Source organism: Mobula hypostoma, chromosome 7 (genome assembly GCF_963921235.1).
Source record: "Mobula hypostoma chromosome 7, sMobHyp1.1, whole genome shotgun sequence".
Classification (NCBI taxonomy): Eukaryota; Metazoa; Chordata; class Chondrichthyes; order Myliobatiformes; family Myliobatidae; genus Mobula; species Mobula hypostoma.
The window spans coordinates 156,453,200-156,473,438 of record NC_086103.1 but is presented as its reverse complement, the minus strand read 5'-3'; the positions used below and the strand labels follow the sequence as shown (position 1 = coordinate 156,473,438).

The 20,239-nt window shown below is 40.0% G+C and overlaps 2 protein-coding genes across 4 annotated transcripts in view; one reads left to right on the top strand and one right to left on the bottom strand.

The window, feature by feature from the left end:
* Positions 1-4,701: 4,701 nt before the first annotated feature.
* On the bottom strand, positions 4,702-17,538 carry LOC134349956 (NHL repeat-containing protein 3-like). Its single transcript, XM_063054910.1, has 8 exons — positions 17,472-17,538; positions 16,983-17,161; positions 14,982-15,134; positions 10,511-10,661; positions 8,588-8,788; positions 7,615-7,706; positions 6,519-6,631; positions 4,702-5,437 (listed from the first exon to the last, which is right to left on the bottom strand). Exons 1-8 carry the CDS (start codon positions 17,536-17,538, stop codon positions 5,203-5,205), a joined length of 1,191 nt encoding a protein of 396 aa, XP_062910980.1. The 3' UTR covers positions 4,702-5,202.
* The window catches only part of proser1 (proline and serine rich 1), a 36,653-nt gene continuing 33,741 nt past the window's right edge, over positions 17,328-20,239 (top strand). Inside the window, exons 1-4 of one of the 3 annotated variants that reach the window (XM_063054372.1) lie at positions 17,328-17,820; positions 18,494-18,559; positions 19,580-19,648; positions 20,107-20,201. In XM_063054372.1, coding sequence (XP_062910442.1) covers positions 17,776-17,820; positions 18,494-18,559; positions 19,580-19,648; positions 20,107-20,201 — 275 coding nt within the window. In that variant the 5' untranslated portion in view covers positions 17,328-17,775. Of the gene's footprint in view, positions 17,821-18,493; positions 18,560-19,268; positions 19,319-19,579; positions 19,649-20,106; positions 20,202-20,239 lie in introns of those variants that run through there. The other 2 variants (XM_063054373.1, XM_063054375.1) reach the window with 2 other exon arrangements.

Below are 20,239 nucleotides of genomic sequence, written 5' to 3'. Positions count from 1 at the left end.
AACCATAGAACGTGTGCAGAGGAGATTTACAAGGATGTTGCCTGGATTGGGGAGCATGCCTTATGAGAATAGGTTGAGTGAACTTGGCTTTTTCTCCTTGGAGCAATGGAGGATGAGAGGTGACCTGATAGAAGCGTATAAGATGATAAGAGGCATTGATTGTGTGGATAGTCAGAGGCTTTTTCCCCAGGGCTGAAATAGCTAACACAAGAGGGTACAGTCATAAGGTGCTTGGAAGTAGATACAGAGGAGATGTCAGGGGTAAGTTGTTGTTGTTTTTTTAAAAAATGCAGAGAGTGCTGAGTACGTGGAATGGGCTGTTGGCGACGGTGGAGGTGGCGGATAAAATAGGGTCTTTTAAGATAGGTACATGGAGCTTAGAAAAAGAGGGCTATGGGTAAGCCTAGGTAATTTCTAAAGTAAGTACATGTTCGGCACAGCATTGTGGGCTGAAGGGCCTGTATTGTGCTGTAGGTTTTCTATGTTTCTAAAACATTAGGTTGAGAAACAAAAATAGCTTGTACAAGTAGAACAAAGGAAGAAAACATTTCACTTTTTTATTAAAATAATAATTACAAATTTTATTGATTCTCAAAAGTAGAAACTTCTCCCTTAGTCACATTTTAATTAATACACATTTCATCTCATGAACTCAATTGTTCTCTGAACAGTATGCAGCAAATTTAATGTAAATTTACATCAATTAAAATAATTAACCACTTACATCAAATAAAACTGAAGTAAAAAGCACTAAAGATTAAACAAGGCCATCAACAAAGATGGGAAAGTATTTCAAAATGATAGTAACACAATCGATAATTTCTTCTAAAATAAAGCAAGACATTGAGAATTGTGATCGGAGGAATAATCCAAAATAAAAAGTAAAAGGTAAATCCAGATGGAAGACGAAATGGATCAGAATTCTTTTTATTTTCTCCCTCGTACCTCATTACTCATTTCCTCTCTCTTCTCATCCCTACCTGCTTCCTGTCTCTGTTCCTGTTTACGCCTGCTACTTCATTCATTACAGACTCAAGAAAGATTGCAGATGCTGGAAATCTGGACCAACACACAAAATGCTGGAGGAACTCAGCAGTATCTTTGGAGGGAAACAGGTAGTTAAAGTTGGGGTCAAGACCCCTCCTCAGGAACCAATAGTATTTATGGTAAAACAAGGTTGACCTAACATTCCTACCAACCAAATGAGTGAAACAGAACAAAATCATAATACTAATACAAAAAAAATTTCAATGATGCTATCCTAATTTTTAACCCTTTGTTACCACCTCTTACCATTGGCAATTCCAAAGAATACCAGGTTCCCAGAATTAATTATAATAAGCTTCGTATGCATCAGAAGTACCTTTTAAATACAGAGATGTTAATAATCCAAAATAAGCACTTAAAGCTTTCCCTTAACACCTACTTGATCAGTGGTTTCCTAGTTTTATTAATTCTTTATAAAAACTGAAACATTTCCTTACCCTTTCTCAATGGATAACGTCTATTTTAGACATTGTCTGAAATAGACTGCAAGCCTCCAGACAATTACTCAGGACTTATAAGTATCAGTCATGTAAATGTTTCACAATTACTGTATCAATGATTTAGCAGCGGAGTGAATTCTGGTGCCAAACACTTGAATTAGTCTATAACTGTAAGACATCCATGCTTTTCAAAATCTGAAGACTTACCAACACGAATAATGGTCAATCATTCCAACTTTCACCCTGCCCTCAAGTTTACCTGGTCCATTTCCGACACCTCCCTCCCCTTTCTAGATCTTTCTGTCTCTGTCTCTGGAGACAGCTTATCCACTGATGTCTACTATAAGCCTACTGACTCTCACAGCTATCTGGACTATTCCTCTTCTCACCCTGTCTCTTGTAAAAACGCCATCCCCTTCTCGCAATTCCTCCGTCTCCACCGCATCTGCTCTCAGGATGAGGCTTTTCATTCTAGGACGAGGGAGATGTCCTCCTTTTTTAAAGAAAGGGGCTTCCCTTCCTCCACTATCAACTCTGCTCTTAAACGCATCTCCCCCATTTCACGTACATCTGCTCTCACTCCATCCTCCCGCCACCCCACTAGGAATAGGGTTCCCCTGGTCCTCACCTACCACCCCACCAGCCTCCGGGTCCAACATATTACTCTCCGTAACTTCCGCCACCTCCAATGGGATCCCACCACTAAGCACATCTTTCCCTCTGCCACTCTCTCTGCATTCCGCAGGGATCGCTCCCTATGCAACTCCCTTGTCCATTCGTCCCCCCCATCCCTCCCCACTGATCTCCCTCCTGGCACTTATCCGTGTAAGCGGAACAAGTGCTACACATGCCCTTACACTTCCTCCCTTACCACCATTCAGGGCCCCAAACAGTCCTTCCAGGTGAGGCAACACTTCACCTGTGAGTCAGCTGGGGTGATATACTGCGTCCGGTGCTCCCGATGTGGCCTTTTATATATTGGCGAGACCAAACGCAGACTGGGAGACCGCTTTGCTGAACATCTACGCTCTGTCCGCCAGAGAAAGCAGGATCTCCCAGTGGCCACACATTTTAATTCCACATCCCATTCCCATTCTGTCATGTCTATCCACGGCCTCCTCTACTGTAAAGATGAAGCCACACTCAGGTTGGAGGAACAACACCTTATATTCCGTCTGGGTAGCCTCCAACCTGATGGCATGAACATCGACTTCTCTAACTTCCGCTAATGCCCCACCTCCCCCTCGTACCCCATCTGTTACTCATTTTTATACACACATTCTTTCTCTCACTCTCCTTTTTCTCCCTCTGTCCCTCTGAATATACCCCTTGCCCATCTTCTGGGTCCCCCCCCCCACCTCCTTGTCTTTCTTCCCGAACCTCCTGTCCCATGATCCTCTCGTATCCCTTTTGCCTATCACCTGTCCAGCTCTTGGCTCCATCCCTCCCCCTCCTGTCTTCTCCTATCATTTTGGATCTCCCCCTCCCCCCCCCAACTTACAAATCCCTTACTCACTCTTCCTTCAGTTAGTCCTGACGAAGGGTCTCGGCCTGAAACGTCGACTGTACCTCTTCCTAGAGATGCTGCCTGGCCTGCTGCGTTCACCAGCAAATTTTATGTGTGCTGCTTGAATTTCCAGAATCTGCAGAATTCCTGTTGTAATGGTCAATCATATTGAATTCCTATGTGCTTAGAGTTAATTCAGTTATAACCAGCTGGCTGCACAAGAGTGGATAAGTAATATGCAGCACTTCATGAAGATCCAAGCATAGAACCTACTCTAATTCCCAGAGCTTCATTTAGAATCTGCACCAAAACAGTTAACCAAGGAACAGAACAACAAAGTTAAAGTTGTAAACTTAAAGTATGAAAAGAGAAGAATGTGCTACAAATGTCCAAAAGAAACACATTAATGGTCCAAGATAAATAAAAAAAATTGTAGGCACTATTCTCTCCACCCAAAGCAGTACTGTTGTATTATTTATCCCATATCTACTCTACTTGAAGTAAACAGGGTGCTGAAAACAAGAAAAATATTTGCTTCACAGCAACAAAAATCCCTCTTCAATCAGCTTTCATCCTCTGGGAAAATCAAGATGGGATCAAGATTTGTCACGATCTTAATGCCACACAAGTGTAAGAAGCAAAGGTTCCTGAGAGACAATTGCTTCAGGGGCTGTGTTGCACTTGAAAAGGAGTCAGGCTCACTGAAATTTACCTTTTTACAGACAGACAATCCTAAGGCCAGGAAGCTTTTGAATGTATACATTTATCCAAGTAGTCATCTTAAAAGATTGAGGGAAACATTTCATCATAGCGATTATCAGCAACTGTGTTTATATTGAAAGATTAAAAAAAACATTTGCTGTTCTGACATGTTAATGAAAATAGCAAAACTCAATTTTAGCCAATAAATTGTTTCTCATAGTTTGTTTGTTTATTTAATCAAAGACAGTTGACCTACCTTGAGCCCCAACTCATTACATTAATTTGATCTTCTACAAAAATACTATCAAGTTTGCAGAAAATGTCATTCCCCCCCCCCCAACCCCCACAAAGAACTGGATACTAATGAAAACTAAAAGATGTTGAAAATTTGGATCAAAAAACAACAAAAAGCTGGAAAAATCTTGCAGGCCAGAGAACATCTGTGGAGAGAGAGTTCTGATAAGCATCCTTGAATGTGGCATGTTGTCTAGCTTGAATGGTTTTCCCAACATTTCTTTTCTTTGATTTTGTAACCAGATATTAATGCTGAATTGAGGGGTAATATTCAGAGTCACTGAAATTCAGTGCCATCACAGGTAGAGTGTATTTGACTTTGTTTGTGATCTCAATGGGATACTGAAATGGTGTTATAGACAATAGGCAAGAGCTTGTTGATTATAGGGGAAAAAAAAATCAAAGGTTGGTGTAAATGCAAAATGAGGATAAATGATGCCAGGGAGGAGAGGAGATGCAAAAATAGAACAAAAACACTTCATTGACACTAATTATCAAAACTTTTTACCTATTTACAATAATGCTCAGAAATCCGAATAGCCATTTTATGGCATATTCATTACATTAATGCAACAAATTAATTTCAAAATAAAACTTCAACATGGTGGGCAGTGTTGGTAAAGGCGGTGCATTTCTAAATCAATATATTTGCTTCGTATTTTAAAACGTCCCCTCAATTTTTATTTTTTTCCCCTCTCCTCCTCCTCTTCCTTTTTGGCATATAGCTCCACAAGTGGATTTCACTCAAGAAGTCAATTATAAACACATAAACCGTGTGTTAGCGGGTCTCAGCAGATTGTTATAAAAGGCTCTTAATTTCTTTGCTCAAAATCTACTGTCATTCACCTCCAAAAGGAACCACAAGCTTTTTTTCCCCTGGGACTTGAGGCAGAAGTAATGGAGTGTATTAATATTGTTCTTAATGTAACCACAAGATTAATAAACTCAATTCAAGTCAAGAATTGAACCTGGGATCTTATTGGTTTCATTCTCAGTTGGAGAACTTTAAAAGTCTGGTTTTAAATCACATCTAATGCAAATGAAAAATTATACAAGAAAGGTTATTGGACTGTATCGTAGATGGCTTTGCAATAGTCTGCTCGGGGTTCACATCATACCATCTCACCCATGACAGCACCACTTTAAATCTGATGTACATTTCAAACCACCAGTGTGAAAGTGCCAGTATAACAGCATTGGAAAGCTTAAGAATTATTTTCTAGTATTAGGTACAAATTTCTGTGCTTGCTGTGCACCAATTTCTGCAATATAAATAGCACCAGTTTTACGACTAACATCCACAAGATGGGGCTTTACATCATCAGCTAATTGGATTGTATCAGCTATGTAACACACCCCAATGTCACCTACTGATGGAACAGATAGAAACAGCACTCTGTTGATTTTCAACTGGGTCACAACGAAGAACTTGTTGTCATACGTCAATCTATAATATTAAAAACAAAATTATAAAGTTTACTTTATTTAGCAACCTTCTTTTAATAAGTGCATAAAATAGTACAAACTATTAAAAAAAGAGATATTCCTATAACAATGAATACAAGCTCCAAAATTCTGATGAGTGCATAATAGCAATTGGTTTATGAAAGTGTTGGAAGATACCAGGAGGGGGAGAAAAAAGACTTGTTAAAAATTTGCAAGATCAGTGGGAGGACATCTCCTTGCAGGGAAGATTAGTGCAAGTCAAGGGTAACACACCGAGTGCTGGAGGAACTCAGCAGGTCAAGCAGCATCTATAGAGAAGAATAAACAGTTGACCCTTCGTCCCCATTCCCTTCCAGTCCTGATGAAGTCAGATTAAGGTAGTGGGGAGAGGGGTAGGCAGGATATAGATGAAGACAGGAATGGGGGAAGGGTGGGTAAGGATGAAGTGAGATGCCAGGAGGTGAGAGGTGAAGAAGATAAAGGGATGAAGAAGGAATCTGATAGGATTCGAGAGTGGAGCATGGGAGAAAGGGGCACCAGAAGAAAATTGCTCAACCCTCTCCCCAAAACACTCTCATTAATTAAAAATCAGAAATCCTGAATGCATCATCCTTGGCGTATCAACTCGTATACCATTTTGGATTTTTAATCATGGTCATGATTATAAATTCTAGATTATGAATTCTTAATCCTTACTTATATTTTATTTATAGGGGATGAATACAAATTCCACTCATCATAACCCTACACCGAAATCTTCACAAATAGCAAAGACCCAATGCAACTTCTTCATTTCTCTGCCAGCTTTCTACAGTAGAGATATTTAAGTATTTGGACCCCAAGGTTATTAAAAGAATCGAAAAATGATTCAAATTGTGCGTTCAAAGAGGACCCATAGCCAATATTTTCATTCTGAATATTCAGCTATACAAAGGGATAAGGTAAAGTCTGAACACTTCCCCACAGGCTGCATTGAGCACTTGTACTTGTCAGAATCAAAAACATAAAAACACCAAAAGTACGTATTTTTTAAAAAATGAAGTTCTATGAAATTTGATTTTACTCCAGATAGCCACACTCACCTTACAGAGGAGGGACCATCGTCTGTGAAGCAACTGGACCAAGCTCCGATCCACTGACCTGTCTCTGCATCAAATGCTTGTAAACGCATGTTGCCTCTGTCAGCTACCCAAATCTAAAATTAACAGAATTATAGATAGGACTACAATTATACTATGTGCCCTGAAAAAAGATATTTGCTGAATTATTGTCTCCTTGCTGAATGTCAGAGTATATATGCAAAGGGCCGAATTCTTACAGACATTGGCAGGAAGTTGTTTAAAGTTCTTAAGGTTTGCAACCTTGATATAATGGTTGTTGTCTCCATCAGCAGCTGTCTACAACAAGACCAACCAATGTCAGTCATACAGCAAGGAAACAGGCCATCTCATCCGCCACATCCACACTGACAAATGGGAACCTATTTGTATTCCAGCAGTTTCCATGCAGCCTTCAATGCCCAGGAGATTTGAGCCCTTGTCCAGAGACTTTTTTTAATGATGAAAAAGTACCCCAGAGTGACTTCATTTAGATTACAGAGTCAGATTGAAATTTCCCAGCGGTTGAGGCCGGATTCATTGAGTCAGTTCAGTCGCCCAACTTGAATTACTGCCTACGGTCTTTCCACATCTCTGTTTGCCTTGTTCTTGTATGCAGGCACTTCCACAGTCCAACATCATGATCTCTGTGGAAGAGGGCTTCCAGCAGCATTCCCACACTTCAAATGCAGAACTAGTGACAATGCTTTGCTGGTCATAAAAATGACTAAATATTTAAACACGTTTACCGTTTGAAAATGGTTACAACTGAAATTAAATAATAAAAACGGAATTAAAAGAAAAATACGCACTTGCTTCTTATTCTTTGTCTTACAATCTCAATAAGACCAAAGAGGTCACGGGTCATGATACAAGTCTAGCCTAGCACAGGGTTGAAGAGGCAACTTTCCAATAAAGTGCTTGGGAATTCAGCAAGACAGGACTTTGCCACGGGACTCACTGCTGTTATTTTCAAGTTAATTATCGGTTTTGTCAAAATCCAAGTGTAATTAAATTCAGATTAATAAAAAGCACTGTTTAAAAATATTCATTTTCAACTCGTAACAGACCTAAGACTTACCCTCCCTACATTATCTTCAGTTACACTGTGTGGAATGTAAAACTGGGAAGGCTCATCTCCCTTTTCTCCTTTCATCCAAGCGACACCAAAACCTGCAGGGGAAAAGCACATGGGGCAGAAATGAAGTTATTTTCAATAATTATTTATGTTCAGTGACGTAAAATTCAACTGGGTAAGAAAAGGAATGCAAAGATGAATATATTCATCCATGTTCCAGATACAAGACTAAAATGATAAGTCATATAGAATTACAAACAACTGGCTTTTGCAGATATTAAAACATATACTATAAATCCCTTAATTTAGTTTTCACTTTTATCCCATGAACTTCCTGTGTTCCTGAGCAGAGTATTTCCGAGGTTGCTACAAAGCCAAAAGGTAACAATTGCCTTACCTCGCTTTTGTTTTCACAATTTCTGTTTTACAATATTTTCAATATATATACACACATGCTGCTAAGTTAACAAATTTCACGGCATATGCTGCTGATATCAAACCTGATTCTAATTCTGAATTCTTCATTCAGATTGGTCCTAATTGCACAGAATTATCACTCCTCAGTATCAAAGCTGAATTTTGGAATTACTTATTGGAGAATAGGACCGGGAGAGGGGGCAAATCTAATAGACAAGGAAAATAAGGAATTACGGAATTCAGAGCACTACTATGCTCTTCAAACACAGCTTTAAAAATAATCCTGTTGGCATTAGCATTATTTACCAAACTACAGTCAGAAAATTAAGGTTTACAGAGAGGCAAAATTAAAAACTGAATTTGGAACTAGCTCACTGCTGAAGGAATGCTATCCCAATATGGTATATACTTTCGGGATGCGGAGGGAAAACTCCAGGAAAATTAAATCTCTTTGCAAAGTCCTTCACTAATCCAGAATTGATCAGGCAAAGACAAATTAGAATAAAATTACACCTAAAATAAAGCTTTTCTTGTTAACAGTTGAAGTAATTACAAATACCTAGCTCCAGTTTGATTAGTCTGTTGTTTAAGCCTCCATCACCATCCACAATATACATTTCCCCCTTACTGGAAACATACACTTCTGCTGGTTGATCGAACTGCAATGGATCCAAGAATGAGCCTGGATGCCCAGGTGTCCCCAGAGTTTGAAGAAGCTTTCCAGATTGGCTGTACTGTTTGATGGTGTGCCCATACTTTCCTAGAACAAAAAAAGACACATAAAACTTCCTTTATATCCTCAGCATGGGCCTCAAAGTGTTTCGTAGCCTCTGAGTGCAATCAGTGTTATTAGCAGATGTTTTGGCACCCAATCCAAATTTAGTATTATCTTTAAATTCCAGTATTTTTAAATGTAGATTCATAATTTTGATTAACTCTTTCTCTAATGTTGATCAGCAAGGTCAAGTCCCACAAGTCAAACCATCTGCGCTCAATTCTTTAATTTCCCCATTTTGAACTCACTTTTCAAACTAGAACCTGTTGCAAGTTTCCCATTCTCCTCCTAGACATTATTTAGAATTTCTACATTGCTTACATTGGTGTGCTTTTTAAAATCACATGGGATTTTGTGTTTTTTTTTTAAATCAAAGGCTTCACTCAAGTCCACATAGGTAATGGGGCAGATTACCCAGACTCTGAGATTGCCAATCTTCAACATGTTCTTTTGTCTAATGTAGCCCAAGGTGGATTGTTCAACCAAGAGGATGGATACTATGTTCCAGTGGAGGTCATCTCTCAGGGTAAGCCCACATCTATTCACACATAATGGCTTTGACTGCTGATGTGATCCTATCCCCAAACTCAAACTGCAAACTTCTCAAGGAAATTGAATGTTTGTGAATATCTTTGCATTTAAACATACAAATAAAACAGGGAAACCTTTAAAGAATATAAAAGAAAAAATATTAAAAAAGCAAATATTCTTAAGAAAATTAAAAAAAAATTAACGTACATTGAAGCCAAATTAAATAACACAAACAATGCAAGGTCACATAACTTGTTCCCTTTAAAATTATTTGATCTTGCTTTTGGAGACCATCCATTCTTAAATGCAATAATTGACACAATCACCATGCAAAAAAAAAATTAGATAGTTTACATTTCACAGCCTCCGATTTCTTTTAAAAATGATTATTGTTCTATCTTTGGAAATGCTGTGGCCAAAATGTGGACACAGAACTTCCATAAGCAAGGATGCCACAATTGTACGGAGTGCTGATGAGGCTGTACCTGGTGTATTGTACACAGTTTTAGTAACCGTATTTATGAAAGTGCAGCCAGGCATTGGGAACAGTCTCAAATGGATTCAACAAATTAATTCCTATCGGGCTAGATCAGTTTTCATTGGAGTTTAGTAAAATGAAGGTTAATCATATTGTCCCACAAGATCCTCAGAGGGCATGGCAAGATAGGTATTGTGATATTTCTATTAGTGCAAGAGTTCCAAACAAGGGATCACTTTACAAGATAAGAGCAGTCATTTAAAACTGAGTTGCAGAGGAATATTATTTTTCTTGCAGAGGGTGATCAGTCTATGGAAATATGGATAAACGCAAGTCAGGACACCAAGGACAACATCCTTGCTCTTTTCTCAAAACAATGCTACTGGATCTTTTATAGTCACTTGAGACAGTGGATGGGGCTTCAGATTAACGTCTTATCCAACCATGCAGTGCTGCAGGGTCAACCCAAATTTTGTGCTTCACCTCCTGACTCAGATGAGTGGCAGCAGGCTAGCAAACAAATAGGCTGTGAGATCTAAAAGACCTGCCCCAGGAAAATTACTGCCACACTAGTTATGTGACACATGATGTGAGCATATCTCCAAATTCATAAATAGAATTATTAGAAGTTGAGGGATAATATTACAACAGATTTTACACTTCAGATTTTGTACATCCATTCCACTATATATCCATACCATTTCCAACATCTGTCACCCACAAAGATGTGGCAGGAGAGGTCTTAGCTGCAAATATCCCATGAGGCATTTCAATTGTTGTGGTGTTCCATGCTCGGAGGAAGAATCCTCCTTCTGTAAACATTAACATTTTTGGTACAGATTCCCCTCTCTGTAAGGTTTAAGAAAATCATAATATTAATTGAAATTGTCAGAAGATTTAAATCATTTAGAACACAAGAAATAGGAGCAGGGTACTCCATTTGATCCTTCACTTGGCCGTGCCATACAACAAGCTCGTGGTTGACCCTTCACCTTATTAAGGATCATTTTCTTGCCCATCCCCATATGCTATACTTTCTTCCATATTCAGAAATCTACTGAGTTCAATTTTGAATGCAGTCAATGATCCAGTTGTTGCATTCCTCGGAGGCCAAAGATTACAGAAATGTGAAGTAATTTCTCGTTCCTGTACCAAATGACCCATCTCATATTTTGAGACTGTGACTCTTAGTCATGACATTTTAACCAGAGAAAACATTTGCCCAGCTTCCACTCTGTCAAGCTTCCTTAAAAACTTTACACCATTCGTACTTTTAAACTTTAGAGAGTCCTTGCCTGCTCACTTGCTTCTCAGATGACATGCTCACCATTCCAAGAATGAATTTGAATTTTACCCTTTCTTACAAGAATAACTTCTTTATATTTAAGGAAATCAAAACTGTATACAATACTCTTGGTGAGGTCTTCTCAAGGTTTTATATAATTTAGTAAGATAATTTTGCTCTGCGCTCTTTGCAAAAGGCCAACATATAATTTGCCTTCCCATTGCCTGTTTCACCTTCATTTTCAGCAACTTTTGCTTAGGGACACACACAAATTTACCGAACAGTTTCAGCACAGAATTTAGTCATTCAGTCTATCATATTTGCACTGGCTTTTCTCCATAGCCTTGCAACTTTTCCCCCACCGTATATTTAGTCAATTCCTTAGGGGCAGACCAACTGATTCGAAGACAGAGAGACAGCTTTGCACAGGTCGGGGAGAAAAGTTTTAAAAAGAAGCGCTTCACGGGGCTCGGCACATTAGCAGCGGACCAACTGATTCAAAGACAGAGTGAGCTTTGCATAGGGCGGGAGGAAAGTTTAAAGGAGAAGTGTTTCGTGGCACATTGGCGGCGGACCAATCAATTCAAAGAGAGAGCGAGCTTCGCACAGGTCGGAATGAGGTGCGGAGACGCAGTAGCTCTACATTGCGCAAGAACGCTGAGAAAGGGCTCCAAAATAAAAGAGAGACAGTCTAGCAGAGCGGTCATTGGAGCAGTGCAAGTCAGAGTAATAGGGCTTTGGCTCATCACGGCTTCAGCGAGGTAGTTAATTCCACCCCCCGCCCCCAACAAGAATAATGGGTATGACTGCAAAGCCAGTTTTCTGTTCTGGTATCAGATGTGGGATGCCTGGGACACTTCCAGCCTCCCTGATGGCCACATCTGCACCAGGTGCATCGAGCTGCAGTTCCTTAGAGACAGAGCTAAGAAACTGTAGATGCAGTTCGATGACCTTCGGCTTGTTCGGGAAAGTGAGGGGGTGATAGACAGGAGCTACAGGCAGGTAGTCACCGTGGGGCCACACGAGACAGATAAGTGGGTGACCGTCAAGAGAGGGAGGGTATCAGGTAGTGGAGAGCACCCCTATGGCTGTACCCCTTAACAATAAGTTCTCTATTTTGAGTGCTGTTGGGGGGTGTGGGGTGGGGAGAGACAACCTACCTGCGAAAAGCAACAGTGGCCATGCCTCTGGCACTGAGTCTGGCCCTGTGGCCCAGAAGGGTAAGGAACGGCAGAACAGAGCAGTGGTAATAGGGGGACTCTTATAGTTAGGGGGACAGATAGGCAATTCTATGAGTGTGAAAAAGAAACAAGACTGGCAGTTTGCCTCCCAGGTGCCAGAGTTCGTGATGTTGCTGAGCGTGTCCACAATATTCTGAAATGGGAGGGTGAGCAGCCAGAGGTCGTGGTACATATTGGTACCAATGACATAGGCAGAGAAAGAGTGGAGGTCCTGAAAGCAGAATACAGGGAGTTAAGAAGGAAGCTGAGAAGCAGGACCTCAAAGGTAGCAATCTTGGGATTGCTGCCTGTGCCACTGGATAGTGAGTATCGGAATAGAATGAGGTGGAGGATAAATGTGTGGCTGGAGGATTGGAGCAGGGGGCGGGGAATTTAGATTTTTGGATCATTGGGACCACTTCTGGGGCAGGTGTGACCGAAGTGAAGAGGCAGAGGATGGGGAGGTTGGAGCACAAGGAGAGGAAGGAGAGGCAGATGTTAGAGCAAAGATGCACTCAGCCTGATGGTTTGAGATTGTGTCTATTTTAATGCGAGGAGTATCATAAACAAGGCGGATGAACTTAGAGTGTGGATCAACATGTGGAACTATGATGCTGAGGCCATTGTAGCACCTTGGATGTCTCAGGAGCTGGAATGGCTGCTGAGTGTGTTAGGCTTTAGATGTTTCAAAGAGAACAGAGAGGGAGTCAAAAGAGGTGGGGGCGTGGCATTACTAATTAGGGATGGCGTCACGGCTGCAGAAACGGAGGAAGTCATGGAGGGATGGTCTACTGAGTCAATGTAGGTGGAAGTCAGAAACAGGAAAGGGGCAATAATTCTACTGGGTGTTTTTTTTATTGACCCCCCTGCCCCCCCCCCAGCCCCACCAGTAGTAACAGAGATTTTGAGGAGCAGATAGGGAGGCAGATTCTGGAACGGTACAATAATAACAGGGTTGTTGTGATGGGAGATTTTAAACTTTCCTAATATTGATTGTCATCTCCTTAGTGCAAGGGGTTTAGATGGGGTGGAGTTTGTTAGGTGTGTTCAGGAAGGTTTCCTGACACAATATGAAGATGAGCCAACTAGACGAGAAGCTGTACTGATCTGGTATTGGGAAATGAACCTGGTCAGGTGTCAGATCTCTTGGTGGGAGAGCATTTTGAAGGTAGTGACCATCACTCTATTTCCTTCATCATACTGCTGGAGAGGGATAGGAGCAGACAATTTGGGAAAACATTTTATTGGAGTAGGGTGAAATATGATGCAATTAGACAGGAACTTGGGAAGCATAAATTGGGAGATGTTCTCAGGGAAATGCACGGCAGAAATGTGGCAAATGTTCAGGGAACATCTGCATGGAGTTCTGCATAGGTACGTTCCATTGAGGTGGGAAAAGGATGGTAGAGTTAAAGAACAAAGGATGTAGAAAATCTAGTTAAGAAGAAAAGCTTACAAAAGGTTCAAGAAACTAGGTACAGTTAGAACTCGAGAAAATTATAAGGTTGCTAGGAAGGAGCTTAAGAATGTGATTAGGAGAGCCAGAAGGGGCCATAGAAGGCTTTGGTGAGCAGGATTAAGGAAAAACCCAAGGCATTCCACAAGTATGTGAAGAGCAAGAGATGAGCCGTGTGAGAATACAACCAATAAGGTATGATAATGGAAACGCATGCATGGAGTCGGAGAAGGTAGCAAAGGTACTTAATGAATACTTTGCTTCAGTATTCACCAGGGAAAAAGACCTTAGCAATTGTGGGGATGACTTACGGTGGACTGAAATGCTTGAGCATATAGACATTAAGAAAGAGGATGTGCTGGAGCTTTTGAAAAGCATTAAGTTAGATAAGTCACCGGGACCAGTTGAGATATACCCCAGGCTACTGTGGGAAGTGAGGCAGGAGGTTGCTGAGCCTCTTGCAATGATCTTTGCGTCATCAATAGGGATGGGAGAAGTACCAGAGGATTGGAAAGTTGCAAATGTTGTTCCTTTGTTCAAGAAAGCGAGTACAGATAACCCAGGAAATTATAGACCAGTGAGTCTGACTTCAGTGGTGGGCAAATTGTTGGAGAAGATCCTGAGAGGCAGGATTTATGAGCATTTGGAGAGACATAATCTGACAGGGAGTCAGCATGGCTTTGTCAAGGGCAGGTCATGCCTTACGAGCCTGATTGAATTCTTTGAGGAAGTAACAAAACACATCGATGAAGGATAGAGTAGAGGATGTAGTGTATATGGATTTCAGTAAGGCATTTGATAAGGTTCTCCATGCAAGGATCATTGAGAAAGTAAGGAGGCATGGGATCCAAGGAGATCTTGCCTTGTGGATCCACACCCTGTGCCTGGTCTTTTCCACGAGTCAGTGCTCTGGACACAGCAGAGCGCTAGATCGTTTGATCGAATTCCAAACTACACATCACAGGCTCCATCAGTCTGCGTAACACCCTGGAGCCATTGAACTATCATAAGATAATCAACACAAGGAATGAGTTGAATCACCTTGATTATTCCTGCTCACTTCCAGCAATTTACTGACACATGGCAGAAGTCCAGTTTCAACTCATTATCTTACTTTCACAAAAAGCAGCAAAGTAGTATTTTTAAAATAAATTGATGAAAGCATTAAACAATAACAATTAAATTCAAAGAAAGAGTATGTGACTCACCTGTGCTACGTAAACAACATCAGACACTGGGTCAACTGCAACAGCAAACACTTGACCTGTGAAAACTTCTGGAAACCTAGGCCATCCAATATCCAGTCTGTACAGACTTTTCTCAGAAATTCTAGCGGAGCCCGTGGAATATCCAGCAGATGCCTGATTAACAGATTTGTGGAAAACCTAAAGTACTTCTCCTAAACAGCTACAAAATTATATCTCACAGATAAGAGAGAGAATAAATAAAGTGTGATTACCAGTTCATTATTTTATATTTGCAAATGAAATGCTTGTCTCTATTATATACGTTCCCCATCACATTTTGTTGCAAAGACAACAGCTTTCAGTTAATTATAGTACAGATTAAAAATAATTTTGTGAAAATCTCTATGTATAACATATGAAAGGAAATATGAATATCCAACGAGGATGTCATGAACAGAGCAAACACAAAAAGAGAAATAATGTACAAGATCGTGAAAGGGCAACGTAACTTCATTGGACATGTGATTAGGAAAGAGGAATTAGAATGCACGGTAATTACGGGAAAGATTGAAGGGAAGAAAGCAAGAGGAAGACAAAGACAAATGATGACGGAGAAAGCAGCCAGAGAACTGGAAATGAATACCAATGAATTGATCCACTTGACCCGAAACAGGAGTGTGTGGGCCATGGCAGTCAAAGCTCAAACTGGGCACGACACCTGATGATGATGATGATGATGATGATGATAACATATGAATGGCTGTCTTAATTAAATGATTAATGAAAGTTAATCATACCTTCTCCTTCCCTCCCCTTCAAAACTGTTGCATTGTTCTTGATCAATTTTAAAACCTTATTGGGAATTATATTAGGAAAAGAAAGAGTGGAATATTAGGTGTTTTCTGGCACAGCAGAATCTGAGGCAACCTAGTGCATTTTGTCTTGTACACCCAGTTCTAAGTTTCACAGAGTGCAGAGTTAGCAGCACAGAACACAGACCCTTCAGCCCACCCACACATGCTTTCCCGATCGCCTAACTGAGCTGACTCCACACCTCTCTAAACCTTTCTTATCAACGTACCTACCTCCACCATCACTTCCCCTAGCAGCTGGCTCCACATACCCACCAGTCCGTGTGGAAAAAAAATCACTCAGGTTCCCTTTAAATACTGTCCTCTTCACCCTAAATCTATGTCCTCTAGTTTTATATTCCGCGAAAAAAACTGTCATCATTCCTTAATCTATACCCCTCACAATTTATATACTTTCATAAAATCACTTCTTAGGCCTCTGTTCTATATTTTTAAAATCATATACATACATTGGATATCTACCACACTCACTTGGGGAAAATTCTATTTTTTTAATCTACATAAGGACAAATACTTAAAAACTAGTATTTCAGAGCTTCCTCTTTTATTAACAGAAACAAACTCATAGGCCATAGATTACTGATTTCCTCTCTCTCCTAGTGTGGAATCACTCAATCTATTTGCACTATTGGTAAAATTACTTGCCACTACCTCAATTTTCTTTTTACAGATTCTTGGTGTTGTAGCAACATCCCAATTCTGCTGCTGAAACTATTTTCAATGTTTAATAGTTCCTGGCTCACCATTCAATACCTTCCCACGTTTTATCATCTGTATTGGTATATTATTGGCGTGCTTATACAGTGGAGAAAAACTTCGTGCGCCGCGTAGGCAGATCATGCCATATACAAGTATATAGAGATAGTAAAAAAGAGAACAGAATGCAGAATATAGTTCATAGCAGCAGTTGGGAAAATGCATCCGAACTCCACCAGCAGCTTCTTAACTCACTAATTTGCCCTCCTACCTGATTTCCCTTGGTTATAAAAAATTCAAAACCTCAATTGTTTCACCCTTTCCCATCTCTATAAACTCCACGGATTTCGTATATTACTGATGTTATCTACAGTCAGCGGACAACACTCCACAATTCAATCTTCAACCCCTCTCTTTCCATCTTAAACATAAACGACTGGAAAAAAAAACTTACAGTGTTAGCAGACCGAGTAGATAACGTGCACAGGAAAAACAATACAAGCAACATCACGACCCCAACAACAAGCCTATTTCGGTTCACATAAACTAAACGAAATAATCTTTTAGAGACGGTCCTACTTCGTCCCGCCTTCATCCTTTCACTACCGCCACCCATGTAAGGCGGCCTTTCCACTGCCAGAAAAATATATTAGGAACATGAATGCCGCCCGAGAGTTAAAGTGGAGGGAGGTTAAATAACAAACCCCAGTTTTAAAAACTGTGGTACAATTAAAGGAAAGCTGCTCCTACAATATTTTGGGAAAGGGGGCCTGCTGTGCACATGACATCATCAGCCGGAGCCGCATGGCCGCCGTTGAGGGACTCGACCGGTGACCGAACTGGGTTCGAGTTCGCGGTCCGAAGGCGTGAGGACCGAGCCTGAATGTGCGCGTCAGTCGGCCGAGGCCCGAGGCTCCCCTCCCCTCCCTTTGGCGGCTGTTACCGTGAACAAAGCCGCTGGCTGAACCGAGGCACCTGTTTTCTGTCCGCACCCGGCCGCTTACCGACATGGAGTAGGCGGCTGGAGTAATCTCCTTCCCCCCTCCTACACTTCTCCCTCACTCACTTACCCATCCACTCTTTCCCCGGAACCAACAGGGCCAGTGGCCCAACACCCCATTGTTCGCAACGGTGGGTCCCTGGAAGGTACCGACACTCGGCCAGAAAGACGCTGCATGGACGGCTGTATCGCTTAAAATAAGAGAAACAATTGCCTTTCACCCTTTTCCCTTCATCTCTAAAACAAAATGGATAACAAATCGTTTGCTATAGTCCTGGATGAAATAAGGAAGGTAAAGAATATACTGTTCTGGTAATTTCGATGTTGTGAATTGCAATACATGGTAAAAGCAAGCCTACTGTGCTCAAACGTTTAGGTGACATAATCACTCTAAGCCATGCTTTTGGCTTGCTTTCCTGTGCAGTACTTCAGCATTTAATGAAGCTAACAGATCTAGAGCCTTAGATAATGGAAGGAGAAGAAGTGAAAGCAGAGAGAGATCGCATCTCCTGCCAATGCATGCATGGGAAGTGCTGTAAGTGGAAGAGTAGACCCTGTTGGTAATGGAAGAGTAGACCACGGTGTCATGAAGACCCTTCAGAATGTGGAGTGGGGAGATAATGTGTCTGGTGGTGGAAATGGCAAAGGATGATCTTTTGAATGTGGAGGCTGGGGAAGTGGAAGGTACGGAGCAGAGGTGCTTTAAGCGAGAAGAGTGAGAGCAGATCAGCAGCGAATCTGATGAGATTCTGTCACCTATGGTAGAGGGAGAACTGCTGTTGGGATAGAAGGAAGATATTGACCCACTATTTGATTATCTTCAAAAGATTATAGATAAACATGACTTAAAGTTGATATTTAATTTTTACAATGTCTATTTCTACTAACACAACTCAAGTACAGTGTCATTACTTTCTAGGACCTTATTATTGAATGTTAAAACTGGAAATATTCCTTTTTTTTAGGGTGTTTTGACTGATCAGAAAATAAAAGCAATTGAGTATGTACATGGATATTTTTCAAGTGAGCAGGTATTACCTTCGAATACACATTTGCTTCTCTATGATTTGTGTTAGTTTTGTTATATTGCAATGAACAATTTAAATTATTATGACAGGTGTATAATTTTTCTCTGGCGTATTAAGAGAGAAAACATTTATTATATTTTAATGTTATCTTTTCCTTTGTCCAAATCAGAAATGAAACTAATCAAAAGCAACACGCAAAATGCTAGAGGAACTCAGTAGGTCAGGCAGATTCTATAGAAATGAATAGATAGTCAACATTTTGGGTCAAGACCAAAAATATTAACATTGCTTTCAACCTTTTCTATTTCTGATCAATGGTTACTAATATTTACATCTGTTTTTAAACTTGTATATTCCATGAGTAAGATACTCTATCTTTTCCAGTATAGACTGTCTAGAGGTTAGAAATGCCTGACTTGTAGAAACCCCTACATACAGAGTTGTTATAATTTTAAATTCAGAATTTTGATGTGTTGTACATATGTTTGTTTCTATGAGCAGCCATGTTAGTTTCCCCTCTCTCTCCAATTCTAGTAATTGTTCGTAACATTTTATGTGCTTTTGATACCATTCATTACAATAACATGGAGGTATGGTTGCCACATCAAGTGATGTTTTGTGCACTTTCTGACTTGTAGGCAAAATCAACTTCAACTTCAGGACATTGTTATCGGAGACAGCCTGTACTTTTTATTCATATTTATTGAATGAAAGTAACTGATTGAGCTTCTTTCTCTTCAAGACTGTGTAGTAAGTTAGAAGGTAATGAAGTGGTCTGGCAAAAATCTAAGGATTAACAGGGCACCAGATGGAAGACGTTCATTTGGTTTTGATAATTTTGCAGAAAAATTTACTTATTTGATCAATATGAATGATTATGTATTGATATATGCAAATATGTAGGATAGAATGCTGTGAAAAACTGGTTAAAAATCTGTTATTATCATGTAATGCCAGTGATTTTATTGGTGAAGTATGTTTGAATTCCTACAAAACTAAATGTATCCATATTGTTTCTTGCAGGTAGTTGAACTACTGAAATATTTTTCTTGGGCAGAGCCACAACTAAAAGCTCTTAAAGCTTTACAACATGTAAGTGTTAATCTCATACTGTGTTGTTATACTGTAAGATATTAATAATATATTTTCCTGGTTTTACCTTTCATTAAAATTGAATGGTTTGACTATATATAATTTCCTGTTATATCTCCCACTTCTACAAATACTGAGGTATTCACACTTGTCCAATTCTAGTCACCTGGTCATCTGCAAATTTAAGCCATCTGCCATGTTGTTGAAGTTCTAAACTCTTAGATTCAACCCCTTAGTTTTTCTACCCTTCTGTTTCCCTTTGCCTTCCAAGACTTTCCATAAAATCTACCCATTTGACAAATACCTTGTGTGGCTTGGTCTGTTTTGATATTTTTAAAGCTAAAGAAATGTATCAACATTATTGTTATCTTAATGAATACATTGTATTGTGGAATTGAGTTATCAATAATAGTAATTGACAAATTAATCTGAAATCACCTGGTTGTTGTGTTTTTCAGAAAATGGTAGCCATCCATGTATCTAAAGTAATAAATATCCTCCATTGTCTCACTTTCACTAAAGACAAACTTGTTGCCTTAGAGCTCATAGCTTTGTAAGTATGTTTTAGATGTTACATGTAATAATTTGAAA

Bases quoted from the DNA above. Each gene is read 5' to 3' on its own strand.
- LOC134349956 (XM_063054910.1), bottom strand. From the start codon at position 17,538: ATGTCGGTAAGCGGCCGGGTGCGGACAGAAAACAGGTGCCTCGGTTCA. The intron at 15,135-16,982 runs GTAAGTTTTTTT...TCTGTTAATCAG, and splicing joins CTACTCGGTCTGCTAACACT to GCATCTGCTGGATATTCCAC. The intron at 6,632-7,614 runs GTAAGTCTTAGG...TGTTAATTTTAG, and splicing joins CTGAAGATAATGTAGGGAGG to ATTTGGGTAGCTGACAGAGG.